Source organism: Vombatus ursinus, unplaced genomic scaffold, assembly GCF_900497805.2.
Source record: "Vombatus ursinus unplaced genomic scaffold, bare-nosed wombat genome assembly UNPS02014804.1, whole genome shotgun sequence".
In the NCBI taxonomy this organism is placed as follows: Eukaryota; Metazoa; Chordata; class Mammalia; order Diprotodontia; family Vombatidae; genus Vombatus; species Vombatus ursinus.
Window position 1 is genome coordinate 3,693,783 of NW_020954582.1, and position 23,030 is coordinate 3,716,812.

Genomic DNA, 23,030 nt, shown 5'->3' on the forward strand with positions numbered 1-23,030 from the left:
TGGGAAATGGGTGCTATGATTATTCCCATTTTACAAATGAGGAAACTGAGTCTAAGAGAATTTCATTGACTTGCCTAGGATCACATAGCTAGTGCCTGAGGCTTGATTCGAACTCAGGTCATTCTTATTCCGGGCCTGACACTATCTCTGCTGCTGTACCAGCTGCCTCTCTAATGGTGAAGGACCCTGTATTCATTCCATAAGATTAGTTGGAGGATCTCGGGCTATCTAGCTTGTAGAAGACTGGTGTGGGTGAGGGTCCTCATCATTGCCTTCATACATGTGAAGGGCTGTCCCATGGAAGCATGACTGGGGCTTGGTCTGTTTGGCCCCAAATAGATGAACCAGGAGCATTGGGATTAGAGCTGCAAAGTAGCAAAAGATGGTTCAATACAAGGGAAGACTTCCAACTACTTAGAGCTCTTCCAAAGGGGAATGGGCTATCATGGATGGCAGCAGACCCGCTCAGAGGTCTGGCAGCTAACATGGGGGCATGCTGGAGAAGCGCCCATCTCGGGGTGCAGTGGGTCTAGATGGCCACGAGATCCCTTGGAACTCAACAGACAGATGGACAGACAGACGGCCGGACGGCTGGACGGACAGAGCGTTAAACACAGTAATGCCCATGGTAGCTCTGTCATGGGGTTTTTATGAAGTTGGCACTTTGTGAACTGCAAGGCACTGGAGAAATGCAACATTTTTCTTATCAAAGATAGTTTAGCAACTGACTTTGCAGGTGGTGAATATTCCTTCCTCCAGTTTTTAAGTCCATCAGTCAAAAAAAAATCCTTTAGCTAATCTCATTTTTATTCCACTAATTAAAAATAAATGTAGGTTGGGGTGTGCTTAGGAAAGTGCGTTCATCAGCAGGCCCTGGAAGCCAGGAGGGGATTTGGATTCTGGAATCCGAATTTAATTAGCGCCGGGCCACTGTATCCGCTGTGGTACCTCCTTGCATCCAGGGTTCAAAGAGAAATGAGCTGCCTTGGCCCTCTTCGTTCTAGATAATCTCCTAGAACGTGGGGTATCTAGGGAGGGAGGTGAGATCTACTCCTCCCTCATGCCTCCCCCAGGGTGTTAATCCTTGCCTTGGCCAAACTTCATCTCTTGTGGATGGACTATGAGAAAGGACCACATTCCAAATGGCCCTCCTGGTCCGTAGGGTTCTGGGCGTACAGAGTGACTGGTCAGGAAGGTTTCTTCAGTCTACATGGCTGCGTGCCTGAAAACAGTCCTTAACTGGGAAGGAATCTGGCATTCAAACTCTGTAGGGTGGTGGTTCCAGTGGCAGTCCTACCTTCTCTGTGTTGGGCACTAATACGGGTATGTGGGTGGGGGATCCTGACTCCCTCCCTGCTTCTCGGAGTCAGCGTCTTGCTTCTGCCAATCACTTCTTGTTTTTTCTGACGAGAAAATAACAACGTAGGTGTTCTCAGAGCCGTGCAATTATTCCCACTCCTCCTTTTCCATAATTAACAGAGAGAATATTATCAAATTTCCTCTATTTTATTGGGAGGGGAGAGCTGGTGAACCATTCAGAAAACGTGTGCATTGAAATAACAATCATCGCTCTAAAGACCCAGAAATGCTTCCTACCTTGTCCTTGTAGGCACTGCAGCTCCTACTGCTCAGCAGCCCAGACACTAAAGATAAAGAAAAGAAAGCTCTCGAACCCAACATCCGTGCCCAGTGGTTCAGTGCCAGAAGAGAATATGATTTTATCCGTAGAAATGATGTTGGAGAAGATGCATTACCATCTTTATTGCCAATGGGCATTTGCCACCATGCTGTGCCCCTTGGACTTCTCCATCACACCCCAGAGACCTCTTCGTCCTGGAAGATCACAACAGCCTTGGAACTCCCAGATTCACACCTCAGAAGTAGCCACTGCCAGGGTACAGGGCGTGCGGTGAGGGGGGCGGGGTGAGGGGGTGGGGGGTGAGGCTTCCCTCCTTAGAACCTCTATTTAAGGCCAGTCATATCTTCATGCACCATGCTATCCTCTTCTGAGCCTCTCCATTAATCAAGGCCGCCCTCCTATGTGTGTTGTATCCCCCAAACAGAACGTGAGCTTTGTGACAGTAAGAGTCCAACTTGTTTTTCTAATTGTATTCCCAAACTTTGGCATGTGGTAAGCAGAAATTAAGTGTTTGTTCATTCATCTGCCCAACCATTCATCCATTTACCCATGCATCCATCTTATTCAAGCCTCCTAACAAATTTGTGATGGTGGCTACTGGAAATAGTGTCACTGAGGAAACTGAGACTCGGGTAATTTAAAGGATTTGCCCATAGTGACACACTCGTCAAAGGTGGGACTTAAAATCCAGGTACAAGGTGCTATTTGCCACATTACCTTCTTGTGGAACTAACTTTGCATTTTTCTTTCTCGGTTGTAATAACTGCACAATTGTTTGCCTTTTATAGTGGCTGAGTTGCTAGGTTCTGTTTATTTCCTGTTTTCAGCAGACAACTGCAACCTGCTTTCTCAGTTTTTCATTATACTTAGGCTAGAGTTACTGAAGCTGTCTCCTCCTGAAGGACTGAAATTTCCCCAGCAGCTTTGGTGTAAAGAGAATGTTTTTCTTTCCAATTGAGATCGCTGTAGCTTATCTAGGCAGCAAACTTTGGACCGGAAATGAGAAGACCTGGGTTTCAGTCCCATCTCCACCACTTATTAACTTTGTGACTATAGTCAAGTCACACTACCTTCTCCGAGCCTTAGTTTCCTCATCTGTAAAATGAGGATAATGATCCTTGTACTAGCTAATTTATAGTGTTGTTTCAGGGATCATAGGTTGAGAGTTATAAGGGACCTTAAACTTCATCCAGTCCTACCCCCTCTTGTAAAAGAGGCAAGGGCACTTAGACCCAGAGAGCTCAAGTTTAGGGGCAGCTAGGGAGCAAGTGAACAGAAAGCTGGGCTTGGAGGCAGGGAGATCTGAGTTTAAATCTGCTCTCACACACCTCCTCATTGTGTAATCTTGAGCAATTCACTTAAGTCTGCCTCAGTGTCCTCACCTGTAAAAAGGATCACAACAGTGGTACCTTGCAGGGTTGTGGGGAGGATCAAACAAGATTATATTTGTAAAGTGATTAGCACAGTACTCGACACACCCGCACCATATGAATACTTATTCATTCCCCTTCCCCCACAAGTGACTTGCCCAGGGTCATGCAGCTAATAAATGACTGAGACCATATGGAAACCCAACAGCTCTTGATGCCCTGTCCAGTCCTCTAACCATGAAACCATGCTACCTTTCAGGGACATTAAATTTATAGTTGACAATGTCTGCACATACTTTTTGATGAAATTTAAAAAAAAATTCATTTTGAAATATTATGAATTTAAACAAATCATATAAAACAATATTAACTAATCCATTCAAAATGTTGCACGTTTTATTTCTAGAAAGCCATTAAAGCATCGGCCTTTGAGTTTGGAAAATGGGTTCAGGTCCTGTCTCTGCCCCACATAGACAAGTCCCTCCCCTGCTCCGGCCCCCTTGAAGGTCATAGCTTTAAGAATAGGTGGCAATCTGCACGAGTAGATGGAGTTTTTTATACTAATTAAATATTAATGATATTAACCATAACTAACATTGGTACAGCACTTTATGGTTTACAAATATTACCTTATTGTAACACCACAAGAAACTCAGGATGTGGGTACTGTTATTATCCCCATTTTACAGATGGCGAAACTGAGACAGATGTGAGGTGACTTGCTGAGCCTCACACAGCTAATAAGTGTCTGATGTCAGATTTGAACTCAGGTCTTCCTGATTCTAGGTCTTATGCTCTATCCACTTGGCCACCTGGCTGACTTAGATAACAGATCCAGTCAAAAAAGTGCCTATGCATTTAAAACAGCTCTTCCTTATCCAAGATTCCGTCAACCATTGGATATTTGTGATGTAGAAACTTTTATGTGGTACTCTCAATTTTTTTTGTACACTAAAAATGGCTCCTTGTCTTGTAAAGTCCCTTCCAGCTTTAAGAGACTACGATTTGCTGTGCTATTTTTAAATGTTTATTAATGACTTATACTTTACATTATCTTCACTTCATAATCATAACCATGATAATATCAACTAGCATTCACACAGTGCTTTGTAGTCTGCAAACCACTTTACATGTTTTGTCTTATTTGATCTTCACAGAAACTCTATAAAAATAGGGGCTACTATTATTCCCATTGTATAGATGATAAAACTGAGGGTGAAAGAGGTTAAGTGACTTGTGCAAGGTCACACAGCTAGTAAGTGTGAAAGAATGAGTCTTGTCAGGGAGGAAGGAAGATAGATCCAACTTTCCATTTTCTGGTCAACGTTCCTGTGCCAATATTTGGCACCAAAGAGGAAAGATAGATTGTGTCCCCCTGGCTAACAAATCTCCAACAGAACAAATCCATTTAGTCAGGAACTCATCCCTTTGTATTAAACAATTTCTCATCTGTCGTTGCAAGTTTTAACGTTCATTTTTTGCACATGAAATAACTTACAATTATCTAGGATATGTAGCGATGACATGGCTGATGGAGAGCTGGCTATTCTGTGCTCCGATCCAGAAAGATCTGGGTTCATGTCCTGACTCCAACACATCCTGACTCTGACCCAGGAAAGATCCTTTACCCGCCTAGGACCAGCTAGGTGGCACAGTGGATAGAGTATTGGACCTGGATAAGGAAGACCTGAGTTCAAATCTGCCCTCAGGTGATTTATTACCTGTGACTTACTGTTTGCTTAGTCTCTTCCTTCATGAAATGGTGATAATAGATGTGGAGAATCACACCTACTTCCCGAGCCATTGTGAAAATCAACAGAAATCTTTCCAAAGTGCCTTACAAGCCTGAAAGTGTTATAGAGATACTAGTTATTACTTTTATCAGTACTGCGGACAATTTTCTGGTACTAAAAGTTGCAGAGAGCCTACTGGCTTTGTTAGAGGGACTTTCCTCATCTGGGAATTCCCCAGGCTGATGGTCCAGTCCCAGTACTGATTGTGCAAATGCGGCATGTTCCATTTGCAAAGCAGGCTTCTGTCTGTTCAATCATCCTATCAGCCTCGTATAGTAGCAGAGGATCTTAGAGTTGGATGGAGGGGCTTCTAGTCTAGACCGACTAGGCCAGCCCATCCCTATAACACCACACCCAACAAATGGTCTGCCAATCTCTGCTTGAAGACCTGGAGGGAGGGGGAACTTCCTGAGGCTGCCTGTTCCACCGGAGGCTATAATGGTTAGGAAGCTTTTCTTTATTTACACGAAGCCTAAATTAGCTTCTCTATCTTGTCTCCTATTACTCTTAGTTCTGTTTTCTGAACCCAAGGAGACTATGGCTCATTATAAATTGCTCTCCAAGTACTCTGGGTTACAGCCAACTGGTCCACTTGCACTGTCCCCTCTCCATACATAGCATTCCCCTCCTTTCTCCCTTCTCCTGTGTGGGTACCTCCCCTCCCACCCTCTCCCCTCTTCTCAGGGCCCTTTTGTGCATTGTCCTCTTCCATTAGAATGGAAGTCCCTTGAGGGCAGGGACTGTTTTTGCCTTTTGCTTATACTTCTATCCTCAGCTCTTAGCCCAGTTCCTGGCACATACAAGCACTTACTAAATGCATGTTGTCTGCCTGCTCAAAGAGCAGGTTGGAGTCCAGTCTAAACGGATGAGCCTAGAATGCTTTATGGACCCACGTAGCCTTCTCTTCTCTGACTAAAGACCGGGCTCCTTCAAATGACCCTCAAAAGGCATGGTCTCCACACTGCTATCCATTCTGTTCACTCTCCTCTATGTGAATTCGAATCCATTGCAATGGGCATTTATGCACAAGGCACTGGCTAGTTTTGGAAAGTGTGAAGATACAAAAACCTGCTCCAACCCTCAAGGAATTGGCCTTCTCCTGGAGGGATGTAACATGTAAATAGATAAATATGTACAGGAAATTTTGTGGAATGGTAGAGTTTCTAGGAGGTAGAGGTAGAGGGAGAGTGAAAAGATGGAAGTCCTGGAGGCTGGAAAAGGAGAGTGGGACCAGGAAAGGATAACAAATTGGCTGGAAAGAGGAAAACGTTGGCTCCAGACTGGAAAGGACGACTGGACCCAGATTGGGAGGGGCCACCAACCACTGCAGCAACTTATCTTCTCTGGGCTCCAATGAGGATTCAAGTGTTCCAGGGGTCAGTTAGTTAGGGAATTAAGAAACCTTAATGTAATGGAAACAGCCCTGGGCTTATAGTTAAAAGGCCTGAGTTCTAATCCTATTTTTACCAATTTCTAGAATTGCAGAATTGCAAAATCAGGGAGGACTTTATCCTCATTTACACTCTCCAGAGAAGACTTTCCATAACACATCTAGCAAATGGTCATCTAGCCTTCGATTGAAGACATTAAGTGAACAAGACCACCCATGACCTACAGAGGCAGATCTTTGAGAATAGCTCTAATGTTACTGTCTGGGTGAGCTTGTGCAGATTGCCTAAATCCCCTGAGCCTTAGTTTTCTCATCTGTAAAATAAAAAGGTTGGATTAGATAAACTCTAAAGTCCCATCTAGCTGTCAATCCTATAACCCCATGAAAGGAACGGAAGAACCTGGAATTGCCGAGGGGTACGCCAACATGAGAGGCAGTCTGCTTTGTGGACGGTGCCAAATCAGAGACCACCATGATTTCAGAAATTGAATGTTCATGTGGTTCTGATTTTGGAGAGCAGAGAAGCAAGAACTTGGATCTGACCCCATTCCAGAGAAGCAATATAGCCATGGTAAAAGGGAAAATGTAGAGTTTAAGCCCTTCTCTGCCCCTACCTGGCTTAATGACTTTGGGTAAATTATCATTGACAAGGTTATGAGAAATTACTACCATAAGTGAAGATAAATTGAAGGCCCCAGAATACAATCTGGAAATGCAAAGCTACAAGGTGGATGCAGGCTATTTGTGGGCTCTAGCCTATCCCCAGTGATGACTTGTGTATGAGGAGGAATGGAAAGTATCATTAGAGGTGTGCATCTCCACAAATGGAAGGGGCTGGTCAGGCAGTGGGCATAGGGGCTAGTAGCTGCTAGCCCATAGGAGGCCTCCCCTCAGGGTCCCGATATAGAACTCCCAGATGTGCATGGTGGGGAATGGCCATGAGCTTTATCAGGGGAGGGCAGAGGTAGAAGTCATTTATGAACCAGGACCAGAGACTCAGAGCCGGAAGGACCAGAGACACCATCAAGTCCACACCCTTCATTTTACTGGTGAGAAAACGGGGGACACCGAAATTAAGTGACTTGGCCAGAGGCATACAGCTGCTAAGTAGCTGAGCCCGGATTTGAATCCAGATAAATCCCCAGTCCAAGTGCTGTGCTCCACCCACTATTCTCTGCTGTGTCCTTGAGACGAGTCCTAAGCAACAGCAGGCATGAGAGCTCCCTTCTCTCTAGTTGCTGTAGGCTTTGTTGTGATGACAACAAAAGAAAACAAAGGAAACCGAGGCCAGGAGGCCAGAGGACACATAGCTCTTGGACGAATTCCAATCTGAGACTTCTGTTCAGATAGAGCCAATGGAGTTTTAGTCCTATATCCATTCCCTAAAGATCATTCCCCAGGAAAGAGTGAGAAGTCTCCACTCCCTTCACTTTTCTTCCTGACTTTTGAGTCCATTGGTCAACCTTTCCTGAGCAGGACAAGAGGGTGCTCTGGTCCAAATGGCTTGGGTAATGTCATTCCTTCACCCCCTCTGCCATAGGCACTGACTCCCCTACAACTTCTCTCCTTTTTTCTGAGGAAAATGGCAGCCCTGGAAATAATTTAACCTAAAACCTCCCTCAGTTGGAATATCTCTCTCCTGGTGCTGCTGTAATTTGGCTTACAATTATAGCTAATTGAACAGCTTCAAAGTAAGCCTCACATTGCATACACATGAAAAAAAAAAGGCTAATGTGCTAAGCATGCAAAAACATGATCCTAAAAGTTCATTTTTACCAGCAGACAGGGAAGCAATTAGTGGGACATTTTTTAGTAGGGAAAAAAAAAAAAACGTTCATGAAGATAGAAGCCTGGAGATGATCTAGGTGCCCTATTTTGGGGGCTCTAATGAGAGAAAAGGAAGCCCTACAGGTGGCATCCATCATTCCAAAGGTTCCCACCCAGAGGAATCAAGACACATTAGTCTCATTATTTGCAGATACTTGACAAGACTGGAGAGGAAGGGAACCAGCCACATATGAGATGGGGAATGGAGAGAAGAGGTGGCTAATGAGATGAAACAAGAAAGGGACTCAGAAAATCCGCCATGATATTTTTAAAAATCTTGCTCAAATGGTTGTTCCCAGAAACAAACAGCACACTCTCTGAATATACCATTAGTCAATTCATTAGAAACCTGGGAGGATCCCAACCTTGCCCTAACACATTCCTGATTAGATGCCCATTATGCCTTACACACTGTAAATCTTTTAGTTAAAATTGTTCAGTGATTCTCCCCACTTCGTTAGGTATTCATTTCAACTCATAAACTCTTCATCTGTTGAATTACCAAATAAATTAAACTATAAACCCTCTTACTCTTGAATGTGGCTTATTCCCTAAAGTAACTGAAAGGGAAGGGAAAGGGTACAGGGCCAGAGGGCACAGATATTTCTTATCCCATCATCTCTTTTTTTCTCTACTTGTTCTAGCCATAAATACCATCTTATTAACCCTATCAATTATTTATACATTATATCCATTGATCCTCACAACCTGTAAAGCAGGTACTGTTTACAGATTTTACAGATGAGGAAACTGAGTCTCAAACTGAGGTTAAGTGATTTGCCCAAGGTCATGCAGCTAGTGAGTCTGAGGCAGGATTTGAATTTAGATCTTCCCTAATCCAAGTCCAACATTCATTCCACAATACCAGTTCTGGCCTTATCCATCCTATCAATCACTTCTGATAACTAGTAAGTTCTGGTTTCCTCAAAGGCACTGTATGTAGGGTGTCTGACTCCATAATAATGGGAGTGGGGGATGCCAAGGGCAGAGGCTAAGAAAGGACAAAGTTAGGTTGAAGTGCCACGGTTTGAATGTCCTCTTCTGGACTAACCACAGACTGTCACCCAACTCATCACAGGATGTGGGAGAGACGTTCAGGGTCCTTGGTGATGGGAGTGCTGCTCTGGCTATTGAGGAGGCCAGTGCAGTCCATCTCAGGGAAGCCCCAGTGATGCTGCCATTGCCTAGGATGGTCGACTTCCCCTGCCTCTCCAGATGCTGCTTTTCCCAAGTTCATCCCCCCCCTTAGTGACAAAATAACCTGGGGCCATGGGAACTTTGCTTTTTACAAACACTTTAACAACTGTATTTCATTATAATTGTTTTCTTTGTGATTCTAGGTATTTTATTTTATATACTTAAGAATATTATTTTGAGAAGGCTCCATGGGTTTACCAGACCACTGCCCAAAAGGGTGCAGAACACACAATAAGATTTAAATTGTGCGTGTCCCTGTACACCATTTAATCCTTATCCTCAATGCTTCCCGCAGTGACGTTTGAGCCCCTAGCTCTTCTGACTCCCCAAACCAGAAGCAGCAAATGTTGGTTAAGCACTAAGCTGGGTCTCCAAGTGCGTGTTTTTCAATTGAACGACAATAATAACCTTCATTGGTGGGACATGAAAACTCTGTCTTTCCCATGGATGGATCTGCTTGGGTCTCAGTCACCGACCCTCACCCAGGACATGCCTCTCATCCCTTGGTCTTTGCATGGCCGTCCTCCATGCCTAAGAGGCTCTCCAGAACCTCTGACTTCTTTTGAGATTCAGCTCATACACGGCCTTCTGCTTTTCCCTTTCCTTCCTTTCTCAGCCCCTTCCCCTCTGAGGTTACCTCCTACCTCCTGTCAAGCCTGGATACACCAATGTACACACATCTGCTTCTCCCTTGGAAATGTAAACCCAGGGCAGGAACTGGTGCCGCATTCTTTCTTTATTTTCCCATGCTAGGCACAGAACCTGGCACACAGTAAGTGCTCAATAAATGCTAGTTGATTGATGGATTGAGACTTGGAAAGCCATCCCCACCACTCACTTTGTAAATACCAAATCCAAGATCCAGCCAGGAGTGACTCATGCATGGTCCAATTGGATCCAAAGCTGAGATCCTGTTTGGATGTTCCCAGATCTATTTCCCAGTGAGAGAAGATGTTTCTGTTCATCAAGTTGGTGTCACCCAGTGCCTAACAGGGTTGTAGTTTTAGAAGTGAAGTCCAAAGCCTCCATTTTACAGGAGAAGAGACTGAGGCTGGAGAGGAAGAGGGCTAGTCAATAAATAAGTGATGTCAGGATTCAAACCCAGGACTTCAGGTGCAGCTCTCCATTGAAACAGGCTGCTGCCCCTCAGGCATTCTCTCACAGAGTTCGGCTAGTGGCAGGTTCACTTAAGTGATGAGTCTTTGGATGTGAGATGGCAGGCTTTGGCCGAATGTTACATTGGGGCCTCAGAAATTAAAGCCAGGGGCCGAGTGCATGGGCAGGTGAGCTGTTGGAGTGGACGCTTCTGCTTGGCTTCCCTCTCCCCGTTTTGCTCACCTGTCCAGATAGGGAGCCCTGGGCTTCCTTACAGGCCCAGCTCAAGGGCCACCTCTGACAAGAAGCCTTTCCTAGGAGCCTGTTGGACAGGACTTCCCTGGACACGCCACTGAGCCTCCTCATCTGTAAAATGGGAGCACCTCATTGCAGGGGTTGTTATTCACCCCAAATGACAGGTGATAAGCAGCAGAGGCAGGACGGATGCCAATGAGGCCCTCCAACTCCAAGTCCATCCACCACACTTTGTGACCCCCCATCCCCTGCATTTCTTGGTGTTTTGGGGGGGTTTGTGTTGGCCTTTCCCTACTCCCCCTCCACTCCACAGAACATCTGGAAGCATTACAGAAAGGGGCTTGGCATAGTGGACATCCCTCCCAGCTCGAAATCTGTGGTCTGGGACCAATGGTCTTGACTTTCCGCTCTTGCCTGGGAAGGGGGGAGCAGCATTCCTCATTAGCGGCGCCATGTAATTGTGCTCCCACTGTGGGGAGGGGAGGAATTTGGGTCCATGAATCTAATCATGGACTTGGAGGTCGGGAGCTATTTCATTCTGGTCTTTGCATCTCCAGTGTCTTGCACGTAGTAGGTACTTAATGTAAATTTGTTGTCTTCAATTAGACTGATGACAAAAATGACCTTAAATATATAAGAGGCCATTTTGGGGCAAAGCTCTAGAGGATGGATGCATCTTTTTTTTTTAAATCTACCTGTCTTCCTTTTTTCCTCTCTCCCTATCTTTTCACCCTCTCCCTCTTTCCCCTCTCCCTCTCCCCCCTCAATTCAAGTGTCTTAACTGCAAAAGTTCTGTCGTCAAAATGCAATGAACACAAATCTGCACTCAGTTCTATATGTTTCTAAAATACTTAATCCAAACTCCCCCCCAAAAAATGAGAAGAGCAAGAGACCTAAAGAGACAGAGAGACAGAGGGACAGAGAGACAGAGGGACAGAGACAAGAGAAAGGAGAGAGAGAGAGAGACAGAGAGAGAGAGAGAGAGAGAGAGAGAGAGAGAGGAGAGCAATAATCTGAGAAAATAACCACCAATTCTCAAAGCCATGTTTCTCCACAATTCAGCTCAGAAACAAGCTTGCTGGCTTAATGACAACATGGACCACTCTGGACTGCAGTACTGTCTCCAAATAATACTATGAAATAATGAATATAGTGATTAACTTAGTGTTAGTTTACAAAATTAAAAACGATTTTTCAACCTCCATTTCTAGCTTCATTCTTTTGCATTTTAATATTTTCGACATAAATCCACAGCCCAATTTGTGGCTGAAAATTACACAGAATCAGTAAATAAGCAAAGCCATTTCAAGTGATCTCTCGGGATGAACTCTCCCTCTGTAATTGGAAGCCTGGCTGCCCAGGAGGCTTGAGATGGTTGGTGGGAAGCCAGTCTCTCCTCAGGTAGATGCCTGGCTGGTCAGCTGCTGTCCTCCAAGCTGCCCCCATGGTGAGGGGCCTGGAAGGCCATGGGACTCATGGGGTCCGACACGTAGCCTGCAAAGAGAGCCCAAGTTCAGCTGGAATTCGTGACTCTGTTTACCTCCATCACCCACTTTCCTTTTACAGCCCAGCCTGGAGCCAATGATAACAAGAACATAGTTTCCATGATAAGTAAGCTGTTTATTTGCCAGTTTCTTTCCAGCACGTCTGCAGAATTTGGTCAACAGCTGCTGGTGCTCCATTACCGAAAGGAAAATTAAGCTTAAATGTTATCACTTAGGAAATAAGCAGAGTTGAAGGGAAATTGGAATGTTGGGTATTTGGCTTTCACCCATGTGCATAAATACTGCCCAAGGAGCCTTGGTACTTAACTTGCATGCATTTTATATTTATTTGGGATCACAGAATCATGGCTCCAGAGCTGAAAGAACCAGAGAGGTTGTATGGTCAAACCCCTTCATTTTTCATAGGAAGAAACCAAGGCCCAGAGATTTTAAGGGACTGGCCCAAAGTTACCCAGACATGAAATGGCAGAGATGGGCTTGGATGAAGGGTCCAGGTTCAGCCTATTCTCCTTGGACCTTTGTTCCCTTGTGGGAGAAGGGACTCCAGTTACTGTTTTTGTATCTCCAGTACTCGGCACAGTGCCTGGCACATAGTAGACACACAATAAATGTTTGCTGATTGATTGAGGGAGGACAGGATGATTTTCTTTCTTTCCTCTTACAAAGATTCCAAACTTAGCAATCATCAGAACCAGACTTTGAAAGAGATGAGATCATTAGTGATCACAGCTGACATTGCCATTGTCCTTACCATTCTCATTTGAGCCTCCAAATAGCACACTTCCCAGTAGGTACTGCAAGTAAGATTATAGATGAGAACATTGAAATTCAGAGAGGCTTCGGTTTTGCTCAAGGTCACACAGCTAGGGTAGAAGGTTTTCTCCATTAATACAGATCAACATGGCCTATAATTTGGAGTTGCCTGGGGCAATGAAGAGATTTGGTGTTCTGTCCATGGTTACCTAGTCTGAAATCATCAGAGGCAGAATCTGAACACAAATCTTCCTAATTCCACACCAAATACTTCAATCCTTAAACCATGTTGCTTTTTATTTTCTGTTTGGAGCATCTTTCCCCACTTTGGAAGGTCCAGAACTCAGCTTTATGCTGCACATCAAAGTCCATTGACTCCTACCATGCCTGTCCCCACCACATCCCTTGCAAGTGGTCACGCAGTCTCCTCTTAAGACCCCCAGTGAGGGGAGGACATCCATGACCTCCTGAGGATCCCCATCCCTCTTTTGCATAGTTCTCAAATGCAGCACACTCTGACCATCCAAGCAGATTTCTCCCCAACCAAAGAAAGGAACTCATTCTTCAAGACAATGTAGCCAGTATTGAGAGCCCCAACTACCCTGGGCAGAAGAGCAGTTGTTTACTAGAAATGGTATTTCCTGAGCTGAGATGTGAATGCCAACCACCAGCCTTCACCTCATTGGTCAACAATCATTGCTGCTCAGCTGCTCTTGTCCAGGACTGCCAAGTTTCCAAGTCCAACCCACTCCCCTAAATTCTCAAGACACACAGCAATGTGCAGTTGGGTGAGAAGACTTACTTCCTGTCAAAATCATTGAGTCAGATCATGGGATAGACTGGGAACTAATGCAGCTCATGTGAAAGCCTCTGCCCACCAGACTCCTAGCCTCCTTCGTTGCTTTCTTCTTAGTGTAGGTTGAAAAGATAAACAAAGTCAGACTGTGCAGTGTGAGTGTGAGTGTGTGTGTGAGTGTGTGTGAGTGTGTGAGTGTGTGAGAGGGTTCATGTGTGTATGAGTGTGTGTATGTGTGTGAGGGTTTATGTGAGAGTGTGTGAGTGTATATATGTGTGTGAGTGTGTGTGAGTGTGTGTATGTGTGAGTGTGTGAGAGGGTTCATGTATGTATGAGTGTGTGTATGTGTGTGTGAGGGTTTATGTGAGTGTGTATGAGTGTGTATATGTGTGTGAGTGAGTGTCAGGGTTTATGTGTGTGAGTGTGTATGAGTACGTATGCCTGTATTGTTAGTGGATGGTGTGGAATGATGAAACGTGTTTCAACGTGCATGGCTCAGTGAGTAGAGTGCTGGACCTGGAGTTAAGAAGACCTGAGTTCAAATCAGCCTCATACCTTCAGGGTTGTATGACCCAAAGCAAGTCACCTAACTATACTCTGCTTCACTTTCCTCATTTGTAAAATAGGGAGAAAATTTATAGCACTTGCTTTCCCGGGTTGTTTTGAAGATAAAATGAGATACAATTTATAAAGTACTCTGTAAACCTCAAAGCAGTCTACAAATGCTAACCAAAATAAATAGTGTCATATTTGTTCAGTCTCAGTAAAAACAAATGCATGTACATTAGAAAAATGAAAAAAAACAAAACAAAAAAACAAGTGAAATCATGCCCCCTGAGGCAGGATCAATTCCCTCAGACTCTCTGCTGAGCTGCATCCCAGTTGGTTTAAGCCCTCAATCCTCAATGCCTATAATGGAGCCCCTGGTGGTCTCCGTGGAACCCTCCCAGGTCTGGGTTGTGTCCTGGGCTACACTTTCCCACGGGATTCGAGTGAAAACCAGAGAGAGGGAGCAGAAGTCCACTAAAGAACGGGAAGGCCCTCTTTCTGTGCCAAGACCAGGGGCCAATCTCAGGGTGGCACTAAAGCCAGAGGAAGAGCAGAAGGCAACACCAGAAGGCCTGCCAGCGATGAGTCCTGGGAGCCGGTCAGTTGTAGGAGGAGGTAACTGACATTGGACCCAGGGTGTTGGTGGCAAAGTGTGTTCTCTCCAGAATCAGGGGATCATAAGCTTCCCAATCATTTTAGATGATGCTTTAAGATTTGCAAAGTGCTTTACAGATGAGGAAACTGAGTCTGAAGGATGTTAAGAGACTTTCCCAGGCTCCCCCAGCTAATAAGTGTCTGGGGATGGATTAGAACTGAAGACTTTCTGACTCCAAAGTTCAGCCTTCTATCTGCTGCCCCACTTTAGATCAGGAAGAGAGTTTGGAGATCACTGACTTCAACCACCTCATTGAACAGACAAGAAAACCGCATTTCAGAAAAACTGAAATTTGTCCTATGTCACGTAGGTAGTCTATGTCAGAATTGGGGTGCAAACCCAGATCTCTCGATTCCAAAGCCGACACTCCTTCCCCTCTACACTCACTTCCTTGACATTTAACTTTGGAAGGAAAGACTTGCAGAGGTCAGATCTGGAAGAGGGCCAAAGGTAGAGAGACCCTGAAGTCCATCAGCAGAAGAGATAACAGATGTGTTGAGGGAGCCTCTCCAGGAAGGTCCTCAAGTGTCATTGGCACACTAGATTTGTAGTCAGGAACACTCAAGTTCAGTTCCTGTCTCTGATACTTACTAGTGGTACAATCCTGGGCAATTTACTTCATCTCTCAGCCTCAGTTCCCTCATCTGTAAAATGGGGATAATAGTAGCACCTACCTCCTTGGGTTGTTGTGAGGATAAAATAGGATCATATTTATAAAGTACTTTGCAAACCTTAAACACTATATAAGGGCTAGCTGTTATTACTACTACTACTATTGTTGTTGTTATTATTATTATTATTATTATTTTTATCCCAGGGTTTCTACCTCTGGAAGCCTGTCACCTGGCTAGAGAGCTTCCCCTAGCCCATGTTAGCTCATGGCAAGAAGGCACAGGTTGACTGCAGGGCTTAGCATAATGGGAAGAATCTTGTATCAATTTCAAATGAGATAGTATTTTGTGCAGTGCTTAGTATAGTTCCTAGCACATAGTAGGCACTTAATAAATGCTTATTTCCTTCCCTCTTCCACTCCCTTACAGTAGAAAATATGCTGGATTAGTAATTCCCTGTTCTTCCATGGAATATTTTATGACCTTGGGCAAGGGACTTGACCTCTCTGGGCCTCAGTTTCTCTAAACTGAAGGAGTGGGGTCTCTTCCAACTCTAAGTCAATAACCCTAATGGATGCTCAGTCTGCAAGTGGTGGCTAGGTGACCATTTGTTAGGGATATTGTCGAGGAGATATCACTCAATATTCAGGCATGGGATTGAGTGGATGGTTGGAAACCAATGTTCTTCCAACCTTGGGATTCTAAGATTTTCCGATCTTGCTTTACCAGCTACAGGAGTTTCTATTCCAAAGAAAAGTTTCTCTCTTTCAAAATCTCCCGACGTGTCTGAGAATTCTATAAAACATGTTATAAATCTTAAAGTGACCAATTGGTGCCGGTGGTGATTTTCATAATTATCCCCTTTCCTCCGATAAAGGCCACAGATGCCCAATGGCCAAATGTCCCTACAGTGACCGAGCCAGTGCATTTCTCTTTTATTTCTCCATCCTATGGAATCTGGCCACAAGTGATGTTTCTTGAAGAAACATAGATTTCAGTGAAGTATTTGCTCCATTTTGAAACTCCCCTTTGAAATGCAATACTTCTGGTCAGGGAAGACATTTCAAAGGATACTCCATATTTTATAGCTATATAGTCACATCTATAAAAGTATGAGGAAATGAAATTACAGTTATATATAAAAAAGAGATGATTTGACTCATGATCACAATTTCCACCTCCACCCCCCCCTCCCAAAAAATCTGTTACCGGACAACACAATTATGTTGTAAAGCTGCTGATAAATGGTGCTTGCCACTTTCCAGGCAAGAGCTGAAAGTCAAAATCATAAAAGCCCCTTTCTGTAATGTTTCCAAGTATTGCAGCCTCATCCATCCAGCTCCTCAGAGTATTTTTCTAAATAGCTTTCTAATGCCTCAGGTAATGCTGAGTCTGTAGACTGAGCACATTGGTGAGGTCATCCAAATCACTTATACCATCTTAAAATCGGAAGGCTTCAGTTCAGGGCCTTTGGGGCAGATTTCTTATTCCATCAAGCAGGTGTGTTAACCTCATTTATGTTTCTTAAATCCCTGAAAATGCACCTGCCTTAAGAAATAGGATCTGTTTAGATAACCCATTTTCCAGTTCCCCATACAGTCCAAAGAAGAAGGCTTACAGAGGGGAGTGCATACAGCTTACCTCCTTGGGAACATGAATTCCCAGACTTAGGGGAAAGAATGGGTTGCTCTGACTGTCTTAGGAGACTCTCATACTTCCTGCCCTCATGGCTTCCAATAACCTGTGTCATGGCCTCCCTCTCTAAAGAAGTAGAGAGGTTGCTTCTGTGGGCTTGGAGAACAATCTCTGTTTTCTGGTAAAATTGTCTGTGCCAATTCCACCCCTCCCAGTTGGCTTCGACGTGACTAGTGCCATGTTCATGGTCGATGGTTGTGTTTACCTGTCTGTAATGTAGCTCTGGGCTGAAGAATCACTCCACAATGTTGGTATGTGTATAGATATATCTTTAATCAATTAATGAACATTTTATGGAGAACCTACTATGTACCAAGTACTATGCTAGAAGAAGGGGTGAAGATACCAAGAATGAAACAATCCTGATGAGCAAGTAGCATACACTCTAACTGGTAAGACCGCAAAGACATATTCAAGTATGTTAAGATAAATATGATAACACTTAAATGAATAAAAAGTGGTTTGAGATTGTGCGTACTAACATGTGAGAGAATCAGGACAATTTTTCCATAGAGGATAGGCCTTGAGTTGGTCTTCCTACTGTTTTCTCCATGCCCCTTACCCTCCCTTCTTGTGAACAATCAGGGTCATTGGGGGTGGGGAAGGGTGTGACACATGAAGACTATAGTCAAGAGTCCCCTGCAGTGTAATGGGCTAGAGAGGGTTTTCCTACAATAGTTGCAAGGTTTTCTTTTCTTTTGCTAAACAAGCACCATTTCAGGGAGCGGGTTATCCTCACTGAAGTCTTTGAGCAAAGACTGCATGATCATTTGTTGGATGTCTGTAGGCAGGATTCTTATTCATGTATGGATGGGCTAGACTGATGTCTACTGGGGAATGTTCTGAATATAAAATTCTATAATTCTATCAGATGAAAACCTAGGTACAAAGTGATCAATGGAAGGAATATTAAGAAAAATTCATTTAAGTGGGAGGGAAAACTCTGGGATAGTGGCTCAATGGGGTGGGGGAAGAAACCTCAACACTAGTGTCCTTGGGAAGACTGCCACCATATTTCTTTTAGCTAGAATGTCAGAAATGTGTGTAGCATCAGAGGGTAGTGAAAAGAGCCCTGGTTTTAGAGAAAAAGGACTAGAGTAGAAATGTTGGTTATTTGACTTATTACTCATGTAAATTCATTTAACCCATTTCAGCTTTCTCTGCCTCAGTTTCTCTATCTATGAAATTAAGGTGTTGGGTTTTTCACACAACATCTCCTTACAGGGAAAGTGAAATATGCTATACCCTTCTTTTGAGGCTGTCAACTACAAGACTTCTCTGAGGCTACTGTGCCTTGGTTTCTGACCATTATAAATCTCACTGGAAATGACTGATGTCCAAAATGTTTGGTTCTATAAAAGATGATCTCAGAGCTGGAATAGTTTTCATTATTGGAAGAACTTCTTGTTTATTTGTGGGATTGAAAATGGAAGATGGAAATTTTTTTGAAAAAAAAAAAAAACTTGTGAGGATAATGGCACGTCTATGATCCTGTGCCACTGAGCCACTGTTCTCTGTGATAGGAGATCCCAGGACACCTGCTTTCCATGGGCAGGGTGAGGGGCAGGTGAATGAGGACTGGGGAGAAAGTATCATCTGTAGCTCCACATTTTAATCAATTAACCTTGCTAAGTAGGTATTCAAGCTCGGGGGTTTCTATGCTGCCAGACAATTGCTATGGAAATAAAAATGTAATAAAGTTTAAAAATAATTATTTTAAATATTGGTGCCTGATGATCTTTCAACAAAAGGTTATCCAGTCTTCACTCATGACAAAAAGTGCCAGTCGCCCTGCCCTAGTAATGGTTCAGGTTAGGGTTATTAGCTTGCTAAATTTAATACAGATGTTTTTTTAAACAATCTACAAATAGTAGTGTGTAGTACGTGATTATATTTGAATGTTTTTGTTAGTGGTTATTAAATTTAATTTTTTAAAAATCCTTGTCTACTAAGTGAATATCAACCCCGAAAGGGCAGCTTTTGCTTTTGAAGTATTTCAAATGGTAGGGCCCTTACCATTTTTGTCAATTGCGGGGAACTGAAAGTTTCTCCTCATCTCTTCCAGAGACCGACCTTGATCGAGGATCTGTCCAGAACTGAAAAATTCAGAAAAGAAGTTCCACAAAACATTAGTTTGCATTTTCAGGAACATATGTTTGACTCGTTTTGTGGGAGCGCCCCCTCCCCCCAGAAAGTAACTTTGGGAAAAAATACAAAAGAAAGAAAATGGATTGTTTTCTGTGGGGGATCACCAGAACTGCTTCCTGATCCTTGATCTTTAAAGGATGACCTTTCTCTTTGGAGGATCCTGTGACTCCATTGGCGTAAGGAGCATTCTGAGAACTCCCTCCACCAATGCGATAGCCACTTCTCCAGACTCCCAGTCTTAGGCACTTGCCTGAGGGCATGGAGGGAGTAGGTGACTTGCCTGTGGTCACACAGCTGATGTCAGAGGCTAGAACTGAACCCCGGTGTTCTCTGGTTCCATTTGCAGCCCTCCTTCCCTGATGCTGGGCTGCCTCTGTCCCCAGAGTAAAACAGTGAATAAAAATCAATAAAAACGATGGTTTGGAAGCCGGCTATCAAGGCTGTTCAGTGGACAGTGAATGACAAACGATGCCAAAGAGCCGGGTGGTATTCCACATCTTGAGGGATTAGAATGGCATTCAGTGTGGGATCAAAATCAATTTAGCCAATCTGCACTGGCGACCTCAGCACTTCATCTCTTCAAAAAAATAAACTCTTTGAGTGGCGATTCTCAAGAACAATGTGATTGTCTTCTAGAATAAATATTTAATCGCCAGGGCGGCTATCTGGTTTCCCGCAGTTAGCTCTCTCGAAAACTAGAGGCCCGTCACCAAGCTGTTTTCCTTCATTACTGACTTTGGGCCTTGGCCGCGTGTTTGGCCTTCTCCCCCACGGAAACTGCACAAAGGAAGGGTAAACATGAGAGACAGATGGATGTTGACTGCGGCCACGTGGACTTCAGGAGAAGGACGGAGACGGACAGACAGCGCTGAGCCGCCCCTTCCCTTCACTTCCCCTTGTTTCTAGGCTTGCCAGAGGCGGACAGCAGTTGTCCAAGCATCCAGAGATCCTCCAGGACCCGCATGCTCGCTGAAGGTGGACCCAGATGAGAACTGTGACTCACAACAATGCAGCTGGCGCCCGGATTCCAATGACGGCCATTGCGAACTAATGGCAGGTAGGGAAGGTTCCCCAGCTTGCCTGTGTTTGTTTTCCGGGGTGGGGTGGGGGGGGTGGGGGGGGAAGTGGGGAATAGGGAGAGGCGGAGTGGTCCGAACCTCGGAGGTCATCCAGTCAAAACTCTTCCATTGCATAGATGGTAAAACTGAGGCCCAGAGAGGAAATTCTCTTGGCAAACTAAACAGCCTTCAGAAATAGCCAATGCGCATTTATCAATGAGATGGACACTATCCTAGGCCCTGGGGGCACAAAGAAAAAATAGTGAAGCTGAGTTTGTCCTTAGAGAGCTGTCCTATTGGTGGTGGAGGGAGACAGCTTGTACCTAGAATCGTGCCTGAAGACAGAAGCGTCGCGGAGCAACATTTCTATTGAATACACTGCTTGGGTAATTCCAGGGCAGGGAGGCTGGAGGCAGAAACTTCGCTCTTTCTGGAAGTGGATTTTTTTTTTTCCTTTGAAAAACGCAGGAGAAAATAGCTTGTGTGCTAGTTTGAGGATAATATGGCCTCATTTTATACATTTGTATGCTCTCAAAGTGTTTCAAATGGCTGAGAGAATCTGTCCCTTCATTGCGGTGGCGCTGGGAAGGGGCAGGTGCTGCTTCCATCTATGCCTTCTTACTAACCCGAGGTGTGGGAGTGGGTAGCATCTGAGAAGGGGGTACAACTGGAGAGTCTGAGCAATAGAACCAGATGAAAGGTCTCCTGATGCTTAGCCTCAGTATCTTCGTTCTGTCCGAGAAGCTGTTCCCCTGAACTATACCAATTCCAACGATCATTTACAAAATTGTCGTCAGTAATATTTCTGTACATGTGGAGCTATGCTTAGGCTACAGCTTACAGACTTGAGTTCAGACCCAGCCTCAGGCACTTACTAGCTGTGTGACCCTGGGAAAGTCACTTCACTTCCATCCACCTCAGTTCCATCAACTTTAAATGGGGATAATAACAGCATTTACCTCCCAGGTTTTTGTGAGGATCAAAGGAGCTAGTATTGGAGAAGCACTTAGCACAGTGCCAGCACATAGTAGGCATGTAATAAATGCTTGTTTCTTTCCCCTTCCCCTATTGGGGGAGACTGAACGAGCATTGGAGGATACAGATTCAGAGACGGAAGGGCCTTTCATAGTCTTCTAGTCCAGGGGTTCAAGCTCAAATAGAAGCAGATCCCTGGGGGCAGCAGGTTGACTTAGGAAGCCGCAAATGAACATTATCTCTATTGTATTCCTATTTATTTGGTTAAACATTTCCCAATTATATTTTAACCCGGGAGTTTTACATTGACATCTCTGGATTTCTAGTACTCCCTCTTTAGGTTACACATAAAGAAACTGAGGCCCACAGATTTCTCTAAGATCACAGATGTAGCTTGGCAGGTGCTGCAGAAGCCAGTTCATCATCCATCTCCTTCATATTTCAGATGAGGAAACTGAGGCTAGGAGAGGCATATTTTGTCAAGGACATTGGAGGAGTGAGTAGAAGAGCAGGGATCTAACCTCGGTCCTCTGGCTCCAAATGCAGCCCCCCCCTCCACTGAACCCATCTACCTGCTCTGACCAAATGGCAAAAAATAATGACTATTCAAAACCAAATATAATCTGACGTCATAGTCACACCGTAAATCTAATAGCACAGGGAAGCCACACAATGGGAAAAAAAATCAATGAAACTTCGTAGAAGGTCCCTGAGAAGATAACAGGTTCAAGCCTCCTCCATCTAGGACTGTCCCCAGTCTACTCCCCCTCCCATCTCTCTCATCCACAGATGTGATAAGATCAGGGATTTATTGCTAAGAGGCCATCAAATACAACAGCCCTATTTTACAGATGAAAAAACTGAGTCTAAGGGAAGTGAAGGGATTTGCCCAGTGTTCACAGGTAGCATCAAAAGGAGGATTCTAATACATGTCATCTGACTCCAAATCCTATGCCTTTTTCATTGTGCCCACTCATTCAGTCCAACTGCCTCCCTTTGAGGTTCTGGGCACCAAGGTCAAGGTCTAGGGAGCCACCATGGTTTCCAAGATTGCTAAGATTGCTACAACAGATCCAGATGTGAACCTACCTCAAGACTTCACATGGAGGGCTCCTTCTTCAGCTCTCTCTCTCTGTCTCTGTCTCTCTGTTTCTGTCTCTCTTTCTCTCCCCCCCCCACCTCTCTCTCCTTCCCTCCCCACCCCTCTCTCTTTTTCATCCTCTCCTCTCTGTTCAGGTTGGATCACTTCCCCTGGGTCAGGCCTCTGGCCTGGACTTGTGTCTGTGGTCACTTCCTTACTCTTCACCCTGTCTCCCATCTCCAATCCATTCTCCCAGAGTGGCCAAAAGAATCTTCCTCACTCACTGGTCTAAGCATGAGCCTGTCTCTCTGCTCTGAGGTCCCACTTTTTCTACAGCCTCAAACTCTTTCCTGAGCTCACTGACATCCCTAAATCTCTTTGGTCTAACAATTAGACCTTCACATTTATGGCTCCAAACTCCCTTTCAAGCCTTCTTTTGTGCTCAGATCCCACCTTCTCTCCTTTAGCTAAACCAGGCTACAAAGTGCTGCACAATTGTGCCCTGCATTCTTAAGCGTCCTTTCTGACTGCCCCTCACCCCCTTCATGGAACATAGTCCCTCTCTATCTCTGCCTATTGAAACTCTTGTCTCCCTTCAAAGCCCACCACAGGTGCCACTTCCTCCATGAAGTCTTCCT

The 23,030-nt window shown here is 44.5% G+C and overlaps 1 protein-coding gene across 1 annotated transcript in view; it reads right to left on the reverse strand.

Annotated features, from left to right (window-relative positions):
• Positions 1–11,983: 11,983 nt before the first annotated feature.
• Positions 11,984–23,030, reverse strand: part of LOC114051689 (serine/threonine-protein kinase TNNI3K) — a 336,380-nt gene continuing 325,333 nt past the window's right edge. Inside the window, exons 24-25 of the mRNA XM_027874115.1 lie at positions 19,147–19,226; positions 11,984–12,060 (exon numbers count right to left, since the gene is read on the reverse strand). Coding sequence (XP_027729916.1) covers positions 11,984–12,060; positions 19,147–19,226 — 157 coding nt within the window. The remainder of the gene's footprint in view (positions 12,061–19,146; positions 19,227–23,030) is intronic.